The sequence below is a fragment of the Papio anubis genome, chromosome 4 (assembly GCF_008728515.1).
Source record: "Papio anubis isolate 15944 chromosome 4, Panubis1.0, whole genome shotgun sequence".
Classification (NCBI taxonomy): Eukaryota; Metazoa; Chordata; class Mammalia; order Primates; family Cercopithecidae; genus Papio; species Papio anubis.
This window is the reverse complement of record NC_044979.1, coordinates 52988925-53015923: the sequence shown is the minus strand read 5'-3', so window position 1 is coordinate 53015923 and position 26999 is coordinate 52988925. Positions and strand designations below refer to the sequence as shown.

The 26999-nt window shown below is 45.8% G+C and overlaps 1 protein-coding gene across 12 annotated transcripts in view; it reads right to left on the bottom strand.

Moving 5' to 3' along the window:
- Positions 1–26999, bottom strand: part of ATXN7L1 (ataxin 7 like 1) — a 271623-nt gene that overhangs the window by 171617 nt on the left and 73007 nt on the right. For 11 of the 12 annotated variants that reach the window (XR_001901098.3, XR_002521130.2, XM_003896449.4 and 8 more), the window contains one exon: positions 10932–11036. Coding sequence is in view for 10 of the 12 variants with exons in the window: in XM_003896449.4 (XP_003896498.3) it covers positions 10932–11036 (105 nt within the window). In the remaining 2 variants the exon portion in view is untranslated. Of the gene's footprint in view, positions 1–10931; positions 11037–17121; positions 18402–26999 lie in introns of those variants that run through there. The other variant, XM_017957052.3, reaches the window with a different exon arrangement.

Below are 26999 nucleotides of genomic sequence, written 5' to 3'. Positions count from 1 at the left end.
CTACTCTGAAGCCCTCAAACATGCCTTGTTTGTTTTTACTCTTCTGTGTTCTCTGCTGGGACACTCTTGTGACAGCTCTTCACATGGCTTGATCATGTATTTATTTGTTATTTAACCCACCAGAACATAAGCCTCAAGAAAACCAGGCCCTTACCTGTCTTATTCACCACTGTGTCTGCAGCATTAGAACAGTGCCTGGCATACAGCAGGTGTTCAATAAATATTTTTCAAATAAATAAATGAATTGAAACCATGTGACTCTGGAGAATGTAATCCAAGACACTCAGCCTTCAAGAAATAGGCTTTGATGAGATTATAACTAGAAGATTGTTTCAACTAAAAATGAATTCTGGCTGGATGTGGTGGCTCACACCTGTAGTCCCAGAACTTTGGGAGGCTAAGGCGAGAGGATTGCTTGAGCCCAGCAGTTTGAGACCATCCTGGGCAACATGGTGAAACCCCCATCTCTACAAAAAAAAAAAAAAAAAAAAAAAATTAGCCAGACATGGTGGCATATTCCTGTGGTCCCAGCTACTCAGGAGGCTAAGGTGGAGGATCACCTGAGCCTGGGAGGTTGAGGTTGCGGTGAGCAGTGATCATGCCACTGTGCTCCAGCTTGGGGGACAGAGGAAGACCTTGTATATATATATATATGAACTAAATAATCCTAAAGTTATGAAGATCCTATTAATTTATTTCTAAATTTGAGCTGAACCATTATATCTGCTGTGTGCTTATTTGCAACATTTCTACTCGATTCACAGAAACATGAAAAAAGAGAATTTCATTGAATATGGAGGAATTTATCTACTCCTTGTGAGTCTCATGGATCTGCTCATTTGTTGGGGATAAACAAGAAACTACAGGTAGAACTTTTAGGAGAACATATGTGGTACCCACTCCATCTCTTCTACAAGCTTCCTTCTTCTTGCTTTCAAGTATTTACAGGTCTATTTCAAATGCTGTAGTTAAGGCTCTAAACGTATTCCCTATTACCAATTTATTCCTCCTTCTTCCTTCCCTCAAAATTGGTTCAAGTTCTCTGTCTATGCCAATAAGCAGAGGAGATCAGTAGTGTGGATTAAAATGAGAAAGAGCAATGAAGCTCACCTGCCCCAAGCACCTGTTATTTACTTTTTAGCATCCTACAGGGGATGAAAATGACTTTTCTTCATCCAAGTTTAGTTATGGCATTGCAGCGAGTTTGAGACACAAAACATACAACCGACGTAGTAGTTAAGGCACTCTGGAGTCAGACATTGGAATTCTGGTTCTGCCACTTACATCAGCCTGACCTTCAAAAAATTTCTTAAGTCCTCCAGGTCTCCCTTTCCTTGAGTGTGAGATAAAGATAATACAACCAGATATCCCTTAGGGTGATGGCATGATTAAATAACACATTAAAATGTTTAGCACATAGTCAGTGCTCAGTAAGTGTTTTAGCTTTATTGCTGTTATTTTTATCCTGCATTAGTGGAGTGAAAAGTGGGACCAGGTCAACCTGCTATGTTCTGGACCCAGCATTAACTTTAATTTGAGCAGTAGCAAGTTCAAAATATAAAAACTCGAAGTGAAGCAAAACATAGTCCTACTTAAGTCGTAGATTCTCTCGGTTGTAATGCTTGATTTATGGGATAACCCTTCATTAATCAGTCATTCTGTCATTTCTTTCTTTTGAGATTTTCTTAGGGTCCATCATAAGGATTTCCTTAGCATCTATAGTGTAACTGCACTTTACTAGGGATGGTGGAAAAATGAAATAAGCAAAAACAATAGCAGACATTGTTTCTGATCATAAGGAACTCAAAAGATTATATCAATACCAGGAGTTAATTTTGGATTTGGGAAAGATTGATCAAATTAAAGATAAAAAAATTCTACTAATGAAATAAAGTTTGCACAGATTCACGTGCTCTTGCCAAGTCTTATTAATTAATGCTATCAAACTTGACAAAGAATATGTTCAATGAGAATAATTTCCCTTAATTATTTTATACTTCTGATGTAAAAAAAAATCTAGTCATATAAAAGACAACTAACAATAACAATAACAACAATTTAATGTCAGCAAACAAATCTAACTTAATTGACAAAAAGAAGGTGTTGCTTGCCATTGCCAAACCCCGCGCAATGGCAAGCAACACCTTCAGAAAGGAAGCCTTGGCGGAATAATTAGCAGGTGACGATGCCCCTGACATTCTGGAAAGCCCAGGGGGCACTGATATCGGGAAGGACTAACTCTCTAGGGCTCAGAGGCACACATGATTTGTCTCTTCCTCGACCAGAGGTCACCTGGAGATAGACAAAATAAAAAGAACAATTGCAGGGAACCTTGGATCCTCATTAATTAGGCTCCCATGTGTAGCACTGCTGAGACATGCTGTTCTCGGTATCCAACCAGCATCAGCATCTGGATGTACACAGAAGGATGGGGTGCCAGCCAGGACATGCCATGCCTCGCTCCAGGGGTGAGTTTCCGCCACTCATTTATTTTTCTGCTCAGCCTCTTTGCTTTAGCTCACAGTTCATTAAATTCTACTGCATCACCATCAACATGAAAAACAGCTACTTGAAGGGCATTCAAAAATATAATCAGAAAAGGGAATAAAAAGCCCTCTCTGAGGAGGAAAAAAAAAATCTAATCCTCTCTTGTCTATTGAATGATATCCAGGTTCTCTGGTTCTAAACTTTTTTTTTTAAGTAGCAGTGACATCCAAGGATTATCTCTGTCTGATGGGTGGGGTGTGGAGCCGTATGGTTTTCTCCTGAGAGGACTAGTGCCAAGTGTGGCTGACAAATTCTGTGGGATCTGTGTACATGAGGGTGTTATTTCTTTTGCCTTTTTTTTTTTTTTTAAATTATTTTGAAATGGAAAGGATGCAACTTTATGGACTGCTGTAAGATAGCTTGTTTTACACTTTGCATGTATGTGTGATAGGGAAATAATTCCAATGGCTAGCTCTGTGCAAGCTGAAGGAGTCAACTTTCTACATGTGGATGTGATTCCACAGAAGTCATTTCTGGGCATAAATACATATTTCACTTTGATAAAAAATTTAAATACAGAAAAGCATGAAATACAGTATAACAAATGGGGGCATGTTATATTTTATGGCAGTAGTTCCCAACTGGGGGCGATTTTGCACCCTAGGGGATACTGGCAATGTCCTGAGATGGTTTTGGTTGTCAAGATTAGGAGTGGGGTGGGGACTGCTATTGCTATTCAGTAGGTAGAGGTCAGAGAAGCCACTCAACATCCTATAGTAAGACACAGAATGAGCCCCACAGCAAAGAATTATTCAGCCCAAAATGTCCCTAGTGCCCCTGCTGAGAAACACTGCTTTATTATAGGTAGTTATGTTATATTAGTTATCTAATATAGTTATGTAACTATATTAGAAGATAAGGACCCCGCAAAAAATCCTACTTCTTTCATTTAGGCAAATCAGACAACTCACCATAAATTACAAACTCCCAATTACAAAACTACAACCTGGGTCTACCTATTATTTTTTTCTTTAATTACAATAGTCCAAATTGACTGAAAATACACAATTACTAAAAAGTAATAAACATTTTTTTTCCAGTATAGGCACCTTGCACCTCCCTGTTTTCATCTTACATACATGCCTGTGTACACACACACAGAGCATCCCCTGCCCTGTCCCTGGATTCTCTCTGGGCTGAGGTAAGGACCTACCACAGCTCTGACAAGAGGAAGAGCCACAAACATCTTCCTTTCCATAGTAATCACAAGTGGAAACACTGGACAAGATTTCATTACAAATCTCTGTAGCTTATCCCTCAGTTAATAGTTGTGAAACTCTTTTTTTAAAGCAAACTTTGTTGTACAACTGTGCTTTCCACATGTAAGTTCCTTTAATCAACATGAAACTTTATGAGATAAACTATTATTTCCATTTTAATACAGAAATGGAAACACAGATGCAAAGTAACCTGCCCAGGGGCACACGGGGAATAAGGTGTACAGCTGGAATTTTTTTTATTTTTATTTTTTGAGACAGGGAGGGTCTTGCTCCATTGTCCAGGCTGAAGTGCAGTGGCACAATCTCAGCTCACTGCAACCTCCATCTCCCAGGCTCAAGTAATCCTCCCACCTCAGCCTCCCAAGTAGCTAGAGCACAACACTACGCCTGGCTAATATATTTGTATTTTCGGTAAAGCCTGGTCTTGAATCCCCGAGTTCAGGGTGATCTGCCCATCTCGGCCTCCCAAAGCGCTGGGATTACAGATGTGAGTCACTGCGCCTGGCCTAGAGCTGGAATTTTAATCTAACAGATGGATCCTAGAGAGGTTATGCTCAACCACTAGGCTCACACGCCATGTCAATGCATCAAGCCACAAATTGGGATGGACAGCTACAAAGGACAGAGATGCCTGCAGAGTGGAACTGGGACTCCCAAGGTAAGGCTTCTTGTTTCTGTTTCCCCCTTTCTACAACTATTCCTAAATAACCTTATCCATTCACCTAAGGGACTTTAGAAACAAACTCATCTCTCGAAATCCTAGATCTCCTGGGTAGAAGTTTAAAAAGTGTCTAAAAGGCTGTTGGTACAGATTTAGGAAACAGACCCGAGGAAGCCATCCCTAATGGAGTGCTCTACATTCATGCCAAGCAAAGGGTCTCCCCAGAAATAGCTGCACCTGCTTTCTACATCGGGGATGCCAGCATGGGGCACACGATCAGGAGCAGAAAGATTGTGGCCAGCCCTGGGTGGGGGGCTCCATGTTACCCCTGTAGGACGCTATGGCACAGGCTGGATGGACCTTGCCAGGGAACCCAGAGAGATACTGGAGCTTCACGGCATTTCTAAAAGAGCTGCCATAGGGGCCTAATGTGAATGTAAACCAATATTTGCCAAGCCAAGCCCTCAGGACTCCTAGCAAATGTAATCATATTCAGGCCAGCATTTCTTGCCTTCAAGAGTGTGGGAAGCAAAAGATGAATCACAGGCGAAAGTCTGTGGGCTGACCTCAACGTGCACGTCCTCTGAGACAGGGCAAGAAACGAAGGCAGGAAGCACTTGACTGAATTGGTTTTCCCATTTTTCATAAGAAACATTCAACTTAATAAAAAATAGCCACAATTTATTGACAATCCTTTCTTTATTCCCTTACCATGTGCCAGAAAACGATACAACCTTTTTCTGTGTTCTTCACAGGAACTCTGCAAAGCAGGAATTGCCATCCTTATTTTATAGAGGAAAAGAAGGCTCAGAAAGTCATATAATTAGCTCAAGGTCAAATAGCTCGTAAATGTTAGGATTCTAACCTGCCTCTGTCTGACTCCAGAATTCATGACTTTTCCACTATGACATTCTATTTTTCACACTGGTACTGTGATATTGTGATATAATAAGAAATATGTATTTGGTTTTTATCCCCAGTTCCCGGCACAGAGCTCCTAAAACCCTTGTAATTTCCTGAGTGACGGGGCGATAGGAATATCTTTCATTATATTTGGTCTTAGTCCTCAGTTTCCTGACACAAGAGCTTCTCAGACCCTTGGGATCTCTGGAGTGTCTTTTTATGCTAATAAGATGACTGGTGGCTGGGGTACATAGGCAGTTTCAGGCTGGGGGCTGGTCACCAGAAAGACCAATTGGAGACTGAGTCAATCATCAATGGCCAATGATTTAATCAACCATGCATGGAACCTCCAAAAACCCTAAAGGATGGGGTTTAAAGAGATTCCAGATTGCTACACACATCCACATGCTGGGAGGGTGGTGAACCCCAGCTCCACACAGGGACAGACGCTCCTGCACTTAGGACTCTTCCAGACCTTACCCTATTATCTCTGACTGTTCATTTATATCCTTTATAATAGAAATAAACCAGTAAACATTAGTAAAGTGTTTCCTTGAGTTCTGTGAGTTGTTATAGCCAATTATTGAACCTGAGGAGGGATGTGGAGATGCCTAATTTGTAGCCAAGTCAGACAGAAATGTGGGTAACCTGGGGACCTATTACTTGTGATTGGCATCTGAAGTGGGGGTACAGTTTTGTGGGACTGAGACTTTAATCTGTGGGGTCTGTGCTAACTCTGGGTAGTATTTTTTTGGTTCACATTTTTTTGAGACAGGATCTTACTCTGTTACCCAGGGTAGAGTGCAGTGGCACCATCATAGCTCACTGCAACCTCAACCTCCTGGGTTCAAGTGATTCCCCTACCTTGGCATCCTGAGTAGCTGGGACAGCAGGCACATGCCAACACGCCCGCCTAATTTTTAAAATTTTTTGTAGAGATGGGGTTTTACCATGTTCCCCAGAATGGTCTTGAACTCTTGGGCTCAAGCAACCCTCCCCCCTTGGCCTCCCAAAATGTTGGGATTACAGGCATAAGCCACTGCGCCAGGCCCCAGCTACAGGTAGTTATTGTCGGAACTGAATTAAATCGTAGGACACTGAATTGGTATCTGCAGAGAATCCCCTTGGTATGGAAAACTCACAATTTGGTATCAGAAGTGTTGAGTAAGAAACAGTTTTCCTTTAACCACAAATTTCTGAAGTCTCCACAACTGACTGGCTAAACACACAACACACACACTTTTTTCAATTTAAGTTAAATGACTAGTATACCAAGATCTTGAGCACTGCCATGCACCCTTGATGAGTCTACTTTCTGAACACTGAGAGCACAGAACTGAAAAGGTATATCCTTGCTTGGGAAAGAATCCTAGAATCTGAATCAGGCCACAGACGGCGGCATGGGAGAAGCAGGAGGTGGCACAGATGACAGCATGGCAGGAGGCGAAGTGGCACAGAAGAACAGAGTTTTGTGGATGTTCAGCAGGAAGAATTGCATCCAGCTGGGGGCGATGGGGAAAGACATCATGCAGAGAAGGGAGGAGAAAATGAACCTTAAGCCTCACATCAGTCACATCATCCCAACAACTCCCTGAGGCAGGCAGGGTACCCATTTTACAGATGAAGAAATGGAGGTGAAGAGGGATGAGGTAACCTGCCCGAAGTCGCACAGTTAGTGGGGGAGTCTTGAATTGCTTTGTCTCATTCCAAAGCCCATGTTCTCTCCTCTACATCAACAAAGTTCAAATAATGTTCTGTGGAGCCCTGGCAGGTGGGGGGTGAAAAAAGTCAGGAGAAGGCTGCGTCCATGGGGCTTGGACCCCTGCCCTAACTTCAACCTCAACAGTTCTGTTTCCATATATATTGATAGATTGGGGTTCTACGTAAGATTCCATTTGAAAGAAAGTTCTGCAGTTAAACCACAGGGTGTTGGCCTGTGCCCCAAATCAGGCCAACACCCACCTAGCTTCCAGACCTCGGGCAAAGCACTGACCTCCTAAGCCTTAGCTTCCTCAATTACAAAATGGGTATAATATTAACACCCACGTCACAGGGCTGTTGAAAGGATTACATGCTCAAAGAGATGGAGGCTGGGCACGATGGCTCATGCCTATAATCCCAGTACTTTGGGAGGCCAAGGTAGGTGGATCACCTGAGGTCAGGAGTTCAAGACCAGCCTGGTCAACATGGCGAAACCCCGTCTTTACTAAAAATACAAAAATTAGCCAAGTGTGGTGGCGGGCACCTGTGGTCCGAGCTACTCGGGAGGCTGAGGCAGGAGAATTGCTTGAACTGGGGAGGCGGAGGCTGCAGTGAGCTGAGATTATACCACTGCACTCCGGTCTGGATGACAGTCTGACTCAAAAAAACCCCAAAAAACAAAAAACAAAACCCCAAAAAACAAAACAAAAGAAAACAAAAAACAGATACGGAAAGCACTTGGCACAGTGTCTGGCACTCAGCACAATGGCATTCTTATTAACTTGTGGAAAATAGCAAGGCCAGTCCTACAAGGAAAGAGAAAAAGAAAACAAGAAAGAAAAAAGAAAAAGAAAAAAGAAAAGAAAAGACTAGACTGAATGTTGCTATGGACTGAATGTTTGTGTCCCCCACAAATTCCTATGTTGAAATCCTACCCGCAGTGTGATGGTATGAGGAGGTGGGGCCTTTGGAGATAATTAGGTCATAAGGATGGAGCCCTCATTAATGGGATTAGTGCCCATATAAAAGAGACCTCAGAGAACTCTTGTTCTCTTTCCACCATGTGAGGACACAGTGAGAAGTTGGGCGTCTGCAACCTCGAAGATAGTCCTCACCAGAGTCTGACCTTGTTGGCATCCTGACCTCAGACTTCTATCCTCCAGAACTGTGAAAAATACATATCTGCTGTTTATAAGCCACCCAGTCTATGATACTGTTATAGCAGCCTGAACTGACTTAGACAATCATGAAGCTATCGCAGGAATTTTTAGGGACACTAAAAAGTACTCCCCACAAAGAGTTGCAATGATTCTAACCTCTCCTTTGCACTCTCTCCTGGTCTTGATAAATGTAAGTTTGTCTTTGTACTAGGACACACACCTAGAGCTGAGGGAGGCCTCGGTGCCTCAATTTGCTGAGTTGTGGTCATGTCTCCATTGTTGCTTGTCAGCTGGTTCAGCAAGAAGCTTAATGGAGACTAGGCTTTGAGAGATGAGATCAGTAACCCCAAACCCCCAAACTAATTTACTACATTGCTCAGAGCTCCCAAAGCCACAGGCTGTCCCCTAAGCTGACTCTTGGCTCTTATGCCAAGAGCCCCAGGGTGGTGGGAGGCAGGTGTATCAGCTCTACCAAGCCTCAGAGCCTCCTCCTTGGCAATCTGGGACTTTTCCCCTGGGCAGAATTCTGCAGGGGACAGTGGGGTCCCATGTTTTGGGTCCCTTTCATGATCCTTCCATCAAAGACTCCAGTGAATTAAGTTCTCAGTGAAGGTTTCTGTTTGTTTGCTTTTTTGTTTGTTTGTCTTGAGAAAGGGTCTTGCTCTGTTGCCCAGGATGGAATACAGTGGCACGATCATAGCTCACAGCAACCTTAAACTGCTGGGCTCAAGCAGTTCTACCCCTCTGCCTCTCCAGTAGCTGAGACTTACAGGTATGCCACCAAACCTGGCTAAATTTTTTTTTTTTTTAGAGATGGGGTCTCACTATGCTTCCCAGGCTGGCCTCAAACTCTTGGCCTCAAGTGATCCTCCTGCCTTGGCCTCCCAAAGTGCTGGGATTATAAGCGTAAGCCACTGCACCCAGCCCCAGTGAAGGTTTTGAAGGCTTACAATAGAATGCAAGCCCCTGTTCCATGCCTATAACAGCTGCACATCCTTGTGAATTGAGTGAATGAAAATCATATTCAGGATGATGTAGCCTCTGCGTTCTCACAAGACACACGGAAGCACTGGTCACGGAGGTTCTATGCCTGGTCACTGAACCACTGGCTGGGTGAGACCTTCTTGCCATGGCTCTTCTTTGGATTCTCCACCTGTCATCTCAGCTGATGGCACCACCACCAGGCTCTGACAGTTTCTCTTTGGAGAGGTTTAACCCTTTCTCTCTTCCAGGCAGTGGAGAGGGTCATTTGGTACAGAGCACTGAGCAAGAAGGTCGACTTGTGCCAGGCACACAACTTGCTCCTTTCCTGCTCAGTCTGCCAGAATGAACATGTCAGAGCTGGACGCACCCACAGAAGTCATCTTCCCATGGTAGGGACAAGGAAACCAAAGCCCTGAGACATCAAGCAAGTAGCCCGAGGACACAGTGCTGGCTGCAGGGAGGGGCAGAAGACTTGGCCTCTGACCAAAGCTCCTCATATAGCACTTTCTAGGGCCCTTTCTTTGCCTTGTGCTGGTTTGAAAGTCCTGGACTCACTCCCAGAGGTGCTCTTTAAGCCTGAATTCTACAGATTATAAACATAAACTATGCCTACAATATATACACAGATACAGATTATATATATGTAGATATGTATATATCATATACCTACATATACATGTGTTTGCAGTTGATAATTAGTATAGAGAGAGACTGTTAAAGAGCTTGGATAAGCTCAACTTCCTTTTATTTTATTATAGAATAATGATAACTGAAGAGGTGGGGGAAAAGTCAGAAATTCAGGGTGTGAGAAAGGGGAAATGTGTGTAATCTGCAAAAGCATATTCAATATTATACGTGCTTTGACTTTTTTAGGCACAATAGAATGTACTTTGAAACCTTAATGGTAAGGAGCGCATTCAGATTTTATGTTCATCGACAGGGAATACAGCTTAAATAAAAAGATTGGGAGATGCCGTGCTGGACTCACAGCATATCATAGCTTTGGAGATTGTCAGATCCAATTCCCTGCTACAGATAAGGAAACTTCCACCCAGAGAGGTTAAGTGACTTGTAGTCTAAGGCCAAATGGCTGTTTATTCATCCCCGAGGGGAGCAGCCACACGGACTTTATCTGTCCATGGCAGCTACATGGTTTGTTGATGACCAACTGAAGGAATTTATTACATCAAGGATGTCAAGATAGAGACAGAAAGCAGTTCCCAACCTCACCTGGGATTTTTTTTTTTTTTTTTAACAAGGGGGATTCTTGGGAAAGGTGAATTGGAATGTAAGGTTTTACTGATGCACCATTTCCTTGGGGCAGCAACCCAATGGTCCACACACTGGGCTGCACTTGGCCCCAGCCCTCCTTTGTGTTAAGGCTGGGGAGACTCTCTCCTGGCCCTCTTTCAGGGGGAGAAAATGTCTGGCTGCAGGAGCGACTCCTTAAGCAGCTCTCCCCTCCCCCTGGTCACCTGCAGAGGCCATCGCCAGGCTGGGCAGATGGCTTCAGTCTAGTCCCATCGACCAAGACAAGTTGCAGGTTTTCTTTCATTTGTTCTGACAGGACTGAGCATTTCAGCAGAAGGACTATAGCTCCTAAAACAGCCTGCGAACAGAGGCAGCAGCCCAGGAAGACTTTAGCCACAGCCTCAGGCTAAGACAAGACACGGCCAGACCCTGTCGGGGAGCCTGGGGAAGGCGACTGTCCCCAGGGCGGCAGCTGCAGATGTGACGGTGCAGGTGTCCACTTACCGCAGTGCGACTGGAAAACCTGTGGCTTGACGACCTGGTTACAGGCACTGCACACTACGAGATAGAAGTCGTCATGTGCTGGGTAATGGCCAAATAAGTGCATATCTGTGGGGGAAATGAAAACAGTGTTTTTTGAAAAAGCAATTAAGTCTCAGAAGGTGTACAGTTTCCTCTTGGAATTTCTTCAAGGACAGTTTTTCAAACACATCACGCAGAAAGGCAATAATCTTTACTAAAGGGAATTCGGTTTGTCATAAGGCAGCTCCCCGCCTCTCAGAGAAGCAATTGCGTCAGAGAATCCCTCCTCATTTCTCCCCTGGAAATGGACTGCGGCTGCTCCTGATTCAGTCTGTGGCGCTGAGGGGCTGCTCTGAGTCACATGCTATGGGAATCACCCTGTCCTGAGAGAACCCACATGTTAGCTGGGGTTCACTGAGGCTCTATATATCTCAGGCTGGGAGGAACTCCTCCAAACCTATTCCTGCGTAAGCAGCGGTCCTTCAGGGAAGTGAGAGGGTGTCTGGCTGGGGACAGAAGGAGAAGTCATTTGGCCTCGGCAGTGCCTGGGTTTCTCCATCACCTGAGGGACATACTAAGGCTGAAGGAGTCCGCTGAACAAGTGGCTCATTTGTTGCCATCATTACCCATTATTCATTCAATAAATATTTACTGAGCGCCTGAATGTGCCAGGCAATGTGCTAGGTGCTGGGGAAAACTGGGGAACAAGAATGAGTTCTCTGCTCTCCTGGAGCTTAAGGTAGCAGAAGAGAGAAGCATCAGGCAGACCACCACACGAGTCATCATTGCCTGCAGCTGTGTTAGGGGCTACGGAGGAGATGCACGGGGTCCCCTGGGAGTGTGCGGCAGGTGGCCCTAACCTAGTGTGAGGCAGTGGAGAATGTGTCCCTGAGGAGGGGGCAGGTCATCTGAGACTCCAGGATGAGTAGAAGTTAGGGAAGCAAAGGGCCAGGCAGGGGGAAGGCGGAAAGTTTGAAGATGAAGCCAAGGAAGGAGGTTCTGTGCATGGAGGGAGCCTTGGGGCCTCTTGGCTGGAACAGAACAGGGGAAACAGCAGGGTGAGGCTGGCCAGGCCCAGAAGCCATGAACCTTCCATGCCCAGGTGAGGATTTTGACTCTGACTTTAAGAACGATGGGAAGTATTGGGGCTTTTTAAGCAAAGAAGTGACGCGATCAGGTGCATACTGTCAAAAGATCAGTTACGTGGCAATACCTCGGAGCCAGTGAACACATATGTACATGGATGTTCACAGCAGCATTACTCAGAATAGCCAAAAAGTGGATACAACCCAAACACCCACCACTTGACAAGTGGATAAACAAAATACCACAGAACATTATCCATCCAGTGAAAGCAGTAAGTACTGATCCGGGCTACAATGTGGATAAACCTAGAAAATATTAGGCTAAATGAAAAGAGGCAGACACAAAAGGTCACATATTGAATGACCCCATTTATATGAAATGTCCAGAATAGGCGAATCTATAGAGACAAAAAGGAGGTAAGTGCTTGCCTTGGGTTGGGGGGCCTGGAGGAATTCGAGGGTGACTGCTAACAGGTATAGAGTTTCTTTTTGGGTCAATGAAAATGTTCTAAGATCGATAGTGATGACGGTCACACAACTCTGAGAACACACTAAAACCTACTGAACTGTACACTTTAAATGGTGAACTGTAGGGTACGTGAATCGTATCTCAGCTGGGTGTGGTGGCTTACACCTGTAATCCCAACACTTTGGGAGGCAGGATGATCAAGACCAGTCTGGGAAACAAAGTGAGACCCCATCTCTATGAAAAATGTACAAAAATCAGCCGGGTGAGGTGGCTTGTGCCTGTAGTTCCAGCTACTCAGGGGGCTAAGGTAGGAGAGTTGCTTGAGTCCAAGAGATCAAGGCTGCAGTGAGCCATGATCACACCACTGCACTCCAGCCTGGGCAACAGAGTGAGACCCTGTCTCAAAAAGAAAAAGAAAAAAATTTATCTATCTATCTATCTATCTATCTATCTATCTATCTATCTATCCATCCATCCATCTATCTATCTGACAAAAACAAAAAGACAAAAAACAGTCCAGTTATAGGAAACCCATGGTTACATCTTGTGCACCACCAGGTGGAGACAGGGCTCTGGCGGGCACCTCCGCCCTGCCTCCTCTTAGCTGACTGGCTTTGAGAGGGCAGCCATGAACACTGGCGGGGGTGATGGAGGAATTAAACCTCCTCAGGTTGAGAATCCCCACAAGCCCTCATCTGCTAGATTCAGCCTGTGTCTTTAACGAAACCCCTCAAACAGGATGGTTCCCTCAACTGTGATCCTAGGCCAGAGGAGGGGAAGGTTCAAACCCAACAAACACCTAAGGGGGGCCCCAGGCTCTACGCTCCCTTCCCAGAGCAGCCCTGCTGCTTCAAGGGAAATGGAACCGGCAGGTTTATCATAGGCAAGTGGTGAGGCCTCTACTTGCCCTGAAGGAAGCCTGTGACTGAAAGAGTAGACTGGCTGGTCTGGAGGCAGGTGACTCACACTGTAGTGGCCTCTCCAGGTTTCAGGTGCCTGAGGTGGCTGCTTGCCTCATGGAGGGTGGCCAGGACACAGGCCCAACTGCATTTTAAAGGGCGTGGCCTGTCATCCCCCTCATCTCTCGCCACTGCCACTTCTAAGACTGGCATGCACTGTCTTCTGGGATTTCCGGGAGGGAGCATTATTAATCAGGGCCTCATAGGCGGGAGGCCTGTGGGAAGAGAGGCTGAGACAAGAGCCCGATGCTGGGTCCAGCCAACACCCTGTGGGCGGCGGGACCCTCAGTTCAGAGCCTTAGAGCCGCGGAGATGACCCTTCTTGGGGCTTAACTGTTGACACAACTCCTGTTTTGCTTTTAATTTACAGGTTATTTTTGTAACATATATTCTTTTTTTTTTTTTTTTTAAAATAAAACAAAAGGCATCCAAGTTCTCTGAAGATACATTTGAAAAAATACAGAAAAGCCAGAAGACATTAAAGAAAAATACCATTACCAGAAAATTTTATTAATGCTCTGCATCTCATTTTGACTTAAAGTCACAGTTTATATCCAGGGACAGGCAAAACCAGGAGCTGGTAAGGGCTACAACTTATTTATTTATTCAATAAGCATTTATTTGGCTGCCTGACATCCTTTCTGCAGCAGGTCAGGCTATGAAGGAATATAAGGTGATCATTAAAAATTAAAACAACAACAACAACAAACCAAACCAAGCATTAACAAAAATTTCTTGAACATCTACTCTTGTGCCAGAATGACAGGCCACATGCTGGGTGACCTGTCAGGGCCTGTCAGGCTGCCACTGATGCCCCATTCTTCTGTATTCCTCCAGAGACCTGCGGAGCCCATCCCATCTCCCCCACCCCCACACTCACACACATCCGTTGTGTCAGTGAGTGGAAGGTAAAGGTTGGGCTCCTTAGAGACTGTGGCCACCTGGGGGTGTGTTTCCCTCCAGGCCTTTCACTCATTGAGACTTTTCCTAGTTTCCCTCGAGGGCAGCGTCAACCGTGTAGTGTCTGCTCTGAGCATGTCTCCTGCGGAAAGTGAGAGGACCTGGGAGTCTGCTTGATTATTCCTCAGTGAGTCAACCTTAGGGTATCCTCTACAGGCTGCCCAGGTCCTGAGGGCCCTGCCGATGGGAAGCAAAGACAGGCAGCTGGCTCCCAGGAAGACCACCACTTCACACGGCTAGGTGTTCACAGGCAGTGTGCTGTTCCATTAGAGCAATGTGGGCTGGGGGACAAAGCGGGGAGGGAGGGCAGGGAGAGATGCCAGGCATAATGCTAGGTACTCTACTAATTAATTATCTTTCCTTCTCTCTCTCTCTAATCTACCCCCAAGCAAAACATTCAGTGCACAGTTAAAAACAGTGGTGAGCTGAAGTGGACTTGTGCCAGCTTGTGAGAGCCAATCACACATGTCGCTTCCCAATTTCACGTTTAGTGTCGTCATGGCGGTAGCTTGAAATCAGCCATGGTGGAGGTATTTACACCAAGGACATGGGCGAACACTACACATCAGGCTTTTTGTTTTTTTTTTGTTAAATATTTACTGGTGCACCACTGAATTAAAAACAGGCAAAAAAGTGAAGAGTGAAACCACCTGTAATGCTACCACCTAGTGATAACCACTGTTGACATGTTAATATATATACCTCTCCAGATTTGTGATGTGATAATGTTATCTTAGTTAATCATCATAATGAACCTGCGAAACTGTCAACATCTCCACTTTCCAGGCAAGGCGACTATAGTAAAGTATTTGCTCGCGATCTCACGGCAGTGATTTGTAAAAAGTAGCATGAGATTCCCAGATATTCTGACTCTAAAGCCATTTCTCTTTTCTCAGCAAAATGCTGCTTACGTAGAACAGTATCCCATTTCACAGATGAGAAAACCAGTTTGGAAGGGTTTCCTGGATGACTAACAGGCTGTCCTCTGAAGGGGCTGTTGGCCTGGGCACTGGCCTGGGGTCAGAGGTGAGGTTGGGAGCACAGGGCTCCTTGCTGAACCTTTCCTAAGGGTGAGTGTCCTCATCTCTGAAAATGGCTAACAGTCTCTGCTTCATGGGGTTGCTGTGATGGCTCCTAAACACTGCTTGGCCTTGTACCTTTTTCCAGGAGGGACTCAGGAGAGAGTGTGGAGAAAGCTTTCATCATTACCTCTCTTATTTTCAAAAATTCACTAGTTCCCTCCAACGGAGAGTCCTTGCTCCAAAGGACTCTCCCCCATGACATTTCACAGCAGACCTGGGAAGGCTGATCCCTCTGACTGCAGAACTTCATGTGTATGTATACATGTGTATACATGTGGACAGAGGAAGGCTGAGAGCCACTGAGAGGCTTCTCTAGGCTGTGGCCGAATGCCAAGAAAACATGTGCCCCGTGAAGATGGAACTTTGTCCAAACACAACGTACAACCATCTCCCAAAGAGACAAAGTCAGACCTGTCTGCTTTGCCTTGTTTGGTCACCACAAATGGATCACCTGTGGATTAGAGTGCTAGCACCACGACAGCATTATCACAGAGTGATCTGGTCACCCCCGGCCTGATCACAGGCAGGGAGGAGGCAACTCCACTAACTCCATTTTTCGGATGAGAAAACAGAGGTACATTTGCTTCTGGGTCAATATTTTTAGTTTTTGACCCCAACCCACTATAGACATGTATTCATCCATCTGTCTATTCATCTTTCCATCCACCCACCCACCCCACTCATCCACCCATCTACCCATCCATCCACCCACCCACCCCCCCCACCCATCCACCTATCCATCCACCCACCCACCCATCCATCCATCCATCCATCCATCATCTATCATTGAAACATGTGGTGTACATGCTGATATTTTCTGTTCTGTTCTATTCATTTGTTTTTGTTTTACTCTATTCTATTTCATTTTAAAAATGCTCATTCAGCTCCCTAAATTAATTTCACGACTGTTTAATGGGTTACAACTCAAAGTTTGAAAAATAATCTTCAGGGCAATGTAGTTCGAGGCTGAGCAGAGTCTGAGAGTTAAGTTGGGATTTACAGTGGTCTGAGCTGGTCCTCAGTGGTTATCCAAGAGCCTGAAGCCAGAAACTGAATCATTGGTGCCATTATGCTGCAGCCAGCTAGTACCAGCTCACAAGAGCTGACTACGTGCAATTCTTCCCCACTCTGCGTTCAGTGATGCCATGTTGACAGCTTGAATCAGCCAAGGTGGGAGTATTTACATGATGGAAATCGGCATCCACTACAAACCAGGACTTCTTCCCTCAGACAGCTGGTTGTTAAAACATTTACCAGCACTTCACTGACTAGTGTCCCCTTCTAGCATCACTGTTTCCTGGCTCGATTTTTCCAGCTATAAAATGGAGAAAATTATATTCATCATCTACCATACTGGGATGCAGACAGGTTTTATGAACTGAAATGGAAATCATTATATTAATTTAAAATTACGGTTACAGCATCAATTATTGACCTAAGAACTTATGCCCAACAAAGCCAGGTAAACAAGTTGATCACTTCCTGTGTCAAATGAGCACACAGAGGCTATAAATTGTCATGGGTGGGGTGGGGGATGGGGAATTAGATTACTGGATTCTTTCCAATGTCTATCGACTTAATGCTTACTCATTAAAGGTTATTCAAGAGATTACTCACAGATCAGGCTTGTAGCATTAAATCAGTGCTGCTTATAAATTTATCACGCTCTTCTAAGTGCCTCTGTTTTGAGCAAGCAGCCCTCCACTTCCCTTCCTGAATTTCTGGTACAATTTCCATTCACGGCAGAGTCCGTCACATTCACGTTATCAGCTTGGTCTGGCACTCTGCCTGCTTCCCAATAGCAGTGAGGTTCTCCCAGGCCTCTGTCCACTCTCACAGCCTTCCTCCCCCTGAAATCTGCCTCCCATACCCCCAGGTGGCAGAGGAGGGAGGGATGGAACAGAACTCAGTTGTGATGTAAGAAGACACAAAGTTTGGGAACAATAGAATGGTTCCTACAAAAGTAAAGTACTAACTGACTTCCCAGTGTAGTTGGTAAAGTGCTTCTGAAGTCAACACTGAAAAAGAAACTGGCAGCATGGGAGCAGCGTTTTATTCCAGATAAACAGCCTTCTAGAGAGAACACTTTTGACAAGCAAAGTCATGTGTTTATAAACTTTAGTTTATATCCAATATTCACTTTTGAAAATGGTTACAGTTAAGGAAAAGGCAGGGTGACATCTCCAATTCTCTATTTATATAGGACTTGTTTCTAAGATGGGAAGACAGCTGGTTTTGTGGATTCAGGATCAAGCTAGATGCTGCGCGCCTTTGAATTTGCCCCTGGATACCTTCCAAGGCTCGAGACTTTGACATTATGAAGCAACAACTGGTGAGAGCTCAAATGATGAAAACCTTAAGAGAGACTAAATAAGGTTTGATTCCTCCCTTTTGCAAGCAGGAATTTCAGGTGAAGCACCAGATGTACAGAGAAGCTGCAAGAAGCAGACACTGCTTTGAAGGTAGTCAGACAGCCTATTGGCAATCAGTGATATCTACGCTCGCCATAGAGAATCCCGCGGTGGGAAAAAAGAAGACGGCAAAACAGACAACCTTAAATTCTTCTTTCTTGGAAAAAATAACAAAGCTCCTGAAAATGGCCTTAGATTTCAGGGTTGTGAAACTACCTCAGTTGCTATAGGAATTACAAAAATGTCAAGATGGCATACGCTATAATGCTATAGCTGTTAACATAATTTTATATAATTTAAACATTATGCTTTTCATTTTAACTTACTCTAAAAGGTATTGTAATGAAAAAAAATTGGGGTTGTATTTATGTTAATTTAAACATTCCAAGCTCTTTCCAGGAAGGTAGATGTGAACTCTGCCTAAAAAGTAAGTCTCAGTTGGGCGTGGTGGCTCACGCCTATGATCCCAGAACTTTGGGAAGCCAAGGTGGGCGGATCATGAGGTCAAGAGATCGAGACCATCTTGGCCAACATGGTGAAACCCCATCTCTACTAAAAATACAAACATTAGCTGGGTGTGGTGGCGCGTGCCTGTGGTCCCAGCTACTTGGGAGGCTGAGTCAGGAGAATCACTTGAACCCTGAGGCAGAAGTTGCAGTGAACAGAGATCACGCCACTGCACTCCAGCCTGGCAACAGAGCAAGACTCCATCTCAAAAAAAAAAAAGTAAGTCTCTGCTCACTGGGAGGTAACTGGACCCACAGATCTTGGTAGGACCTATGGATGTGATAAACCTGTGACAATGGCCAGAGGACCAGGTGCTACTGAACTTCCCTGAAAACTATCAAAAAGCTGTGCTGGTGGCTGACAGTGGTTTTGATCTGTGGGCTTCCACTTACATGAACTCAGACAGGCCAAATTACTGAGAAGAACAGCAACTGTGGTTCAAGGATATGTGATTCACTCCAAGCAGATGCAAATCTGGACACAGAATGGCTGGTCCTAAGAGTCTTCCTTTCCCCTAATAATCTTTATGCACTTATTATACTGTATTTATTAATTTTTCTTTTTGCTATCAGAGTTTCAGTTGCATTTTAATCGCTTAACGGTGCATGGAAAGCTTAAGGCGATATACAAAAATGTTTCTCCTTTGCTCTGACAGAATGATTTTATTTGTTCCCCAACTCAAAAATCTCCTTAAATTCACAGAAAAAAACAAGTTGGGGTTTGAAAAAATGACCTCAGACTTGACATCTCCCACTTCCCCAGCGGAATGTTGAGCTCCCCTCTAGGAAAATGTGATCACTTTGTTTCTCAGATCTCTGGAAACCCAGGGCTCAAATGTGAGAGATTCAAAATCACTGAAATCTGCAAAAGGAAAATGAAGGAAGAAAACTAGAAAAGCAAGCAGCAGCGGTGAGCTCTCCAGCATCAAGGGGAGTGAGCGGGCGGGTGTGTGCAGGCAGCAGCAGCGAAGCTTTTCTTCTCTTGCAAACCAGTGGCTAAAATGGCTCCTGGCCTCTTCTAGCCATGGCTAGGCTGGAAGGCATCCCCTCCCTGGCTGGAGCCCAGAGCTGGGCCTGGTAGCAGGTTGGTGCTGAGAAACACAAGGGGCACGTGGAAGCTCCCCATTAGGCTGCATGAACAGGATGTCCCTTCCGGACCCCAACCCCAACCACCCAACAAAACAAGACCACACAAGGCAGTCTCAGTCCCACTTCCTCAGGAGAAGAACCTTTAAAGACCAGCATTCAAGATGTATGGAGGTGAGGGGCTACACTGGGTCCCCAGGATGCTTCCTTAGGCCTCAGGTCTCTCCCAGAGTTGAGAACAAAAACCATGAGAGATGGTCCTTAAAAATGCAGTGCCTGCTTGCTGGGCCCTGGAGTTTGGAAGCCCAAGTTCAAATTTGGCATTTGGCTTATAATCTTCTCAAAGCTTGTGTTTCCACACTTGGAATTAGATGATTTATTTGTGAAGGGGCTGGCACATAGAAGGGATATAAAAAAATAGAACACGTTATTATCCATGGCCTTCTTCGCATCTCTCCCGCTCACCTGGCCCCTCCTCAGGGAAGCCGCTCTCTCCCCTCCTGGTACGCCCTCACTCAGCAAAGCCCAGCAGCTTTCCTAAGGCTGTCGTAGAGTGGCTGGTTTATGTCTCTTATTCTCACCAGATGGGAATCTTCTGGAAGACAGGAATTGTGACTTATCGCCCTTCCTATCTCCATAGCCAAACAGTCTGGCACGTGGTAGCTGCTTAATCAATGGTAATATGTTAACTAGGCTGAGGTTCCCAAGAAGTTGATTTATTTTCCACACTCGTTCATTTTCTCTTCTCTCGAAAGAGGAAGTAGTAAATGATAATAAATTGCCCTAATATCCATGCTGCTATCTAAGATTACGAGGTCAATAATTGTCTCTATTTATTCACTCTTTGAGCTGCTTGGAAGATAAGTACTAAGAGAATCTAAGGCATGCTCCAGGTGAGCCGTCAGTGGAGAAGTGGTCTATTCCTGTGCCCACCATGCCAAGTGCATGAAAGCTGCTCCTTCCCCCCACCCCATGGCAAACACAACTACTCTGCACTCAACAAGGCCACCCTTCAGAACCAGTGTTTGGGATGGGCTTGGGTGCTTTTTGGATGCTCTCTCTGGTCCCATTTTCTACTTCCTGACTTCCGGCTGCCATTGACATCGAGACTGTGTATGATCCTGGGCCTGGAAGATCTAGACTTCTCCCTCCCCTTCCTGTCCCAGCTCTGCACTGTCTGACACTGGGCCAGTATGCAGGGGGCTAACTGAGGGCACATGTTGGCAATCTGAGCCCAAACTGGCAGAGATCTCACTGATTGACTAGACAGTGATGACCTTGGTAGCCAAGAGAATAACTGTGCAAAGCGCTCACCTTGGCCTCTGCCTGTCTTAGGCTCAGGCATATCTTCATCTTCCCCACCCTATCATAGTTCCATTCACAGTAGGAGCTAAGTAGAAGTCTTACTTGAAGATCTCCTTTAGGCAACTGAATTCAGCCTTCTCTCTGACACTTAAGTAGACTTTGGAATCAAAAAATAGCTACCCTGAGGTATACTGAAGAACTTGGTGTCCGCCATATTGCTTCTTGAGATTCACATGATAAGAGGCTTTTCTTTTATTTGGATGAAAAAAGACAGGAATCCCAGGCAAAGAAATGAGGCGGATGATCAGTTGTCTGTGGGAGCCAAAACCCTGTACTGAGGGCTCTCATAGCTCTGCTAAGACTAGAACAATGATGAGAAAAGCAGTTCTCACTAGGTCTTCTTTTACTGTTTAGAGATTTTAATTTAGAAATGGACTGAATGGCCTCAGGAGGCGCCAGGCAGCAGCATCCCTCTACCACAGACAGAGAGGCACCACCTGTCCCAACACAGCATTCTGAGAGATTTCCTGGATGATATGTTGCAGGACTACACTGGAAGCAGAGTCCATAAAGAAGCCCTCCTGCAGTGCCTTGCACGTGCAGGAACGTGACATTTGTAAAGGCACAAGGAGAGGCCTTTGCCAGTGGGACTGCATCACAGCAGGCCTCAGCTATCAAGCTATTACTACAAATGTCATCCAGAACATGTGATGGAGACCACAAGAAAATGCCCACTCCAGAAAATTCCCCCATCATGTTGCACACACCAACCCCTGCTCAGTGGTGGGGGGTTATATCAGTGTTCTGCCTGAAGATTCAGGGATGAAGAAGAGACACACTGCTTGGAATCCCTGAGACTAGAGTCCAGGAATGACAGGCAATCCCACGGCTGATGGTCTTAATGGGTCCTACCGGTCATGCTGGGCTCCTATTCAGAGGGTCTAGGGCGAGAGACCTCTGATCCTGTGGCACTTGTTAGTGTCTCCAAGAGGAAAGCAGAAGCTGGCTCTGGCTGTGATTGATCTCTAACTGGCAAAGCAATTGTGACTTTTTTCCCCCCCTATGGAAGGCCTTTAGTCAAGGCTATTGGAGCCCCACAAGTCCCTCAAGATTACAATAAGCGTCCAAATGATGCTGCCAGAGCTCAGAGGTAAATGTGCCATTTGGCTCCATCGAGGTCAGTGTCCACTTGGGAGAGCCAGAAAACAGTGGAAAGGAACTGTGTAATGTCCCTGGGAATCGGTGTTCAAAGCACTCCAGCCACCAGGACAGCCAGACGACACGAAGCTGCTGACAGATATCCCAAGGCATTCCCCCAGGAATGGGTGCTTATAAAGGGAGCCAGAACCACTCCAGCTGGACTGGCTATCGACTGCACCAATGCTGCCAAGGGACAGAAATACACCTTTGCTCTAACGGAACAGAAAGAAGCACTGGGGCATCTCAGCACATCCGGGCCCTTCAAGCCAGCAGCCTGTGCCTGGAAGACCACTTTGAAGATGCTGGGGCTTAAAAAGCACAAGGGCCCAGGAATTAAAACTCCCCCATAGAAGAGCTACAAAAAGTTGTTTTAAGGTAATGGAAAATAAGATCGATCAGCTAGAGGAGAAAAATCACAGTGTCCTTAATCACAAGTCAAGCATGAAACTAGTTACGGGCCAAAGAAAAAAGGGATACTGTTGGCAAGATTCATGAAGCCCTGTGATTGAGCCCCAGTCCCTGGGTTCCCAGCTTCAGTTTCCACCAAATCCTCTCTCACCGCTGCCCATTCCCAACTCCTCCCTCCGTACTCGCCAAAATCCTATGTATCCTTCAAGGTCCAGCTTGGTGTAACCTCCTTCAGGGAGCCTTCTTCAATTCCTGAAGAGACAACAAACACTTTCTCTGTATTTGCATGCTCCTCTGCATCTTAGTGCTGCACTTAGCCCACTCTGTCTGGTGTTTAAAGATAGTGGTGGATACGGCTGTCTTTCCCATTCGTACACTGTTTTATATACAGACGCAGACATTTATCAGTCAAAAGTGAAGACTGCCAGAAACGTGCTCAAATGCTTAAAAAAGCACCAATGAATCAAAGCTGCCTTAGACTAAAGAACCACACAGGAAACTTAGCTGGGCAGCTGTGGGGTAGTGGAATGAGCAACAAATTCCTGCTCTGCCTCTAGCTGGCTGTGCAATACAGGGCAAGCACAGAACATCTCTGGATCTCCCTTTCCTCTTCCAGAAAACAGTGTCTTACCTCCCCTGTAAGGTTGCTGCTAGGATTAAATGAGATAACTTATGCCAGTGATAGCATCTTATAGGTACTCAATTAAATGCTCAAGAAATTTAACTGAATTTTAGCCTGAATTAGCTCAGTAAAAAGCCAAAGACCCTCAAAGGAACACTATTTTATAGAGGCAGGCCAGTGTTATGCTTAGAATGCAGGTTCTGGAGTCAGATGGCCTGAACCTAAATTCTAGCACTACCTCCTTGGGAAATTTCTCTGGGCCTCAGTTTCCTCATCTGCAAAATGGGGTGGTAATAATAGGGTAGTTGTCAGAATAACATGGGATAACACATGTCTGATGTCTGATATTTGGGATGCTGTCAATACATATTATTGTTTAGAATCAGATTTTGCATGGTGGGACTTAAAAAAACACAGAGCAAAACAGTTAGTATGAAGTTTCTCTGGAGCAAAACAGTTAGTATGAAGAATAAAATCACTGTTAAAAGTCACCAGACTTTGAACTTCCAGGCATCTAAGCCACAGGGTGAGCAAACAGTAGATGAAGGCTTTTCAAAGTGTGAGTACGACCTGCAACTTTCTTGCCAAATACAGATGACTAGATCCCATCTCAGATCTAGGAAATCAGATTCTCTGGGTGTGGAGTCGAGCAGGATGCCTTTTAAGCAAGCTCCTCAAGGGATCTGACAGCTCCTAAACTTAGCCAATCATTGTCCTATCGTGATCACTACTAAAGTAGAGACACCCACTGATATATCCCAGTATTAATCTGGTAATATGGAACTTCTTGCTAGTTAAAAGATTCTGTTAGCTAAGGGGAAAGAGTGTTCTGTACATGCAGGGGTACTGAGCGTACACCTGGCACATGGTTCAGTTTGCCCCTCTGAATCACCTGTACTTGTGAGCTCTTTGGATATATGTGTTGGAGGTCCATGAGCTCAACGGTATGCTGGAGCCGCATGGAACTGCTTATGACAGCCAATTGTGCACATCTTTTCCCAACTTCATATTTAGAGACTTCACATTGGTAGTTTGAAATTGGCACAGTGGGAGTAGTTACACCTTGAACACTGGCAAACACTACACATCAAGGCTTTTACATTTCTTCAGAGAGCCACTGTATTGGCACACCACTGGTTCTCATCCATAATAAAGTTCTGTGCAGGAACCCAAACTCTATGGAATGTGGCCCACGGCATTAAATTTAGGTCTGGGAAGGTTTGGGGTCACTTAAAGCCTGGTGTCTGAAAACCTTCCTAAGATGCTAATGATGTTCTAGCATTTTAATCTGCACAGCCTGGCTCAAGAGAAAACTTCCCTTGTGCTCTGTGGTCATGCCCTAAACCCTAGCTTTGGGCCAACCATCTAGTAAATTGCAGTCTTGATACCCAAGTGGAATGAGTCAAGGCATGGACGCTTCAGGGCCAATCCTTCATCAGCACTAGAAAAGCAACTCTGTTCTCCCGAGGGCTGCCCAGTGGCCTCTATACCTCAGGAAGCCGATCTATAATATGCGGATGGGGCAGAGGTTGGACAATCAATCTCTCATCTCTGGGTTCAGAGGTAAGGTGGTCTAGGTAAACGTCAGCCCCCACTCCCCAGCCTGCTGTTCAGACACCCCCAGCTGCCTTTTAAAAGGTCACCCATAAGGAGCCGTAAGCCCTGCAGTTGGCCCTGTTTCAGCAGATACCACTGGGGGAAACAAAGACCTTTCCTTTAAATTCCTCCACTCAGCAGTCAGGTGAGTCAGGGAAAATTCAATCCAATTTCCCAGTAAATCCTACTATGCTCTGGAAGGACATGGTTTGAAAAATCTATTTTTGTGCTTTTATTTACTTAAGGTCTGCATGCCTGAGGAAGCTTTTTCATAGTGCCATCAAACTGCCTCTCGCTTACCAGGAAAAACAAAGATCCCACCTTTCTGTAACACCACCAGCCCGGCCACACAGTCCAGAGGAACTGCAGCTCCAGGCCCTTAATTCCTGGCGGCAGAAGGCTCCCTCCAGCACCCAGCACAGCAGCCTGGCTCCAGCATGGGGCTTTCCCCTTCCTGGGCTGCCCAGGGCTCACACAGTTTTGTTTTTCCTGGTTTAAATGAAGTTTCTGATTCAGAGGCATGACCTGTCTCTATGGGGTTTGTGTCTGTGATTCCAGTGGCTTCATAGTGTAAACTGCTGGGGTCAAGGCTGGGTATCTCTGGATGGTCCCATCTTTCTAGAAGGTTCAAATGCCCACATGAGAAAACAAAACCCCTTCAATCTATTCAGGACTTGGAGTTGCCTGTATTGGTAAACTCCGACTTTGTCCCACGTCTACTTTCTACCCCTGTGTCAAATCCATCAGCCAGCCAACTTCCACTTAGACTCTTAACAGGACTCAATGCAACACACGGGCTTTACTCTGCACCTGCCCAGCAATGGTGGGTTGTAGAGTGGCCCCTACATTGCCATGGGAGGCCAGGAAGGGCAGTGGGCCAAGGCAGACGGCATCCATGCATCCACACCACAGGGCTCTGAAAGAAATGGCTGAGGGCCCTTCTTCTCTGCCCTAGCTCTTTCTCAGCTCCCCTGGGAACGTGGCCTACCGGGACCCCATGAGTCAGTGCTCCTCTGCTGGCCCCACCCTGATGTCCAGGGTCCTATCCAGTGGAGGCACGGCTCCAGCCCTGGCTGTTGTGAGAAGGTGGCAGAACTTGAGCAGTATCCTCGGTGCTCTGGGCCTTTACCACTAACTTTTCAAGGCATGAGACCTCTCTGGGGCCCTAGAACACCCTATATCTTTACTGGTGAGATAAGGCAGTGGGAGCCGGGTGCAGTGGCTCACGCCTGTAATCCCAGCACTTTGGGAGGCTGAGGTCGGCAGATCACCTGAGGTCGGGAGTTCAAGACCAGCCTGACCAACGTGGTGAAACCCCATCCCTACTAAAAATACAAAAATTAGCCGCGCGTGGTGGCTGGTACCTGTAGTCTCAGCTACACAGGAGGCTGAGGCAGAATTGCTTGAACCTGGAAGGCGGAGGCTGCAATAAGCCGAGATGGCGCCACTGCATTCTAGACTGGGAGACAGAGCGAGACTCCGTCTCAAAAAAAAAAAAAAAAAAAGAGATAAGGCAATGGGACAGGTCAATGGGTCCATACCCAACTGTGCATTGGAATCTTTCAGGAGCTCTTAGGGGACAGATGACTGCGTTCCAGCCAGCCTGACTGAACTGGAAATTCTGGATATGCATCCATTGCAAGAATCTGCATTTTGGAACAAAGCTTTCCAGGTAACTTTGATGTAGCTGTTCAACCCGGCACTGGCCTAGACTTCCCCAAGGGTACCTTCCCATAGGAACAGCCTATGATTTTATCTATTTCCACCCAGTTATGAACTGGAATAGGGAAGGCTCAGGGGTGAGAATCATGTGCTTGATTTGCCTCTCCAGTGATCAGAGATGGGACTATAATACTGTCCCCTCTCTGAGACGGCTAAGTGGTCCAGGAAGGAACCCTCCACAGGTAAGGGACCAAGAGCTATGTTCAATAAGGTTTGTGTCCCTGTCGCCTCCCTGACTCTCAGTGGGGAGGACTTCTACCAGCCTTGACCAGAGGGAGAGAAATGGGCATCCCTCCGCCTGGCCAAGCTCCAGAGGCTAGAAGTAGGGGCCCAGCTTCCTTTCCTGGCCTTAGAGCAGAGTCTTCCTGGATGCCCTGTCAGGTCCCTCAGGGTGTCTTCCCAGAAAAGCCCTTCAAGAGAGGTGACAGCTATGCTGAGACCAAATCAAACCAGGAAAGCAAACCCTAAAATCTGATATGAATAGAAGGGAAGGGTCTAGCTGTCTTGCTTCCAAAAAGGCCAGATTAAGAAGGGACTCCTGAGCCTGGCCGTCCAGACATGTGCGTGTATGGGTGAAGAGCCAGCGTAACCCACCCTGCCCCAAGAGAAGGTTCAGAACATGGGCTGTGTTCATAAGAA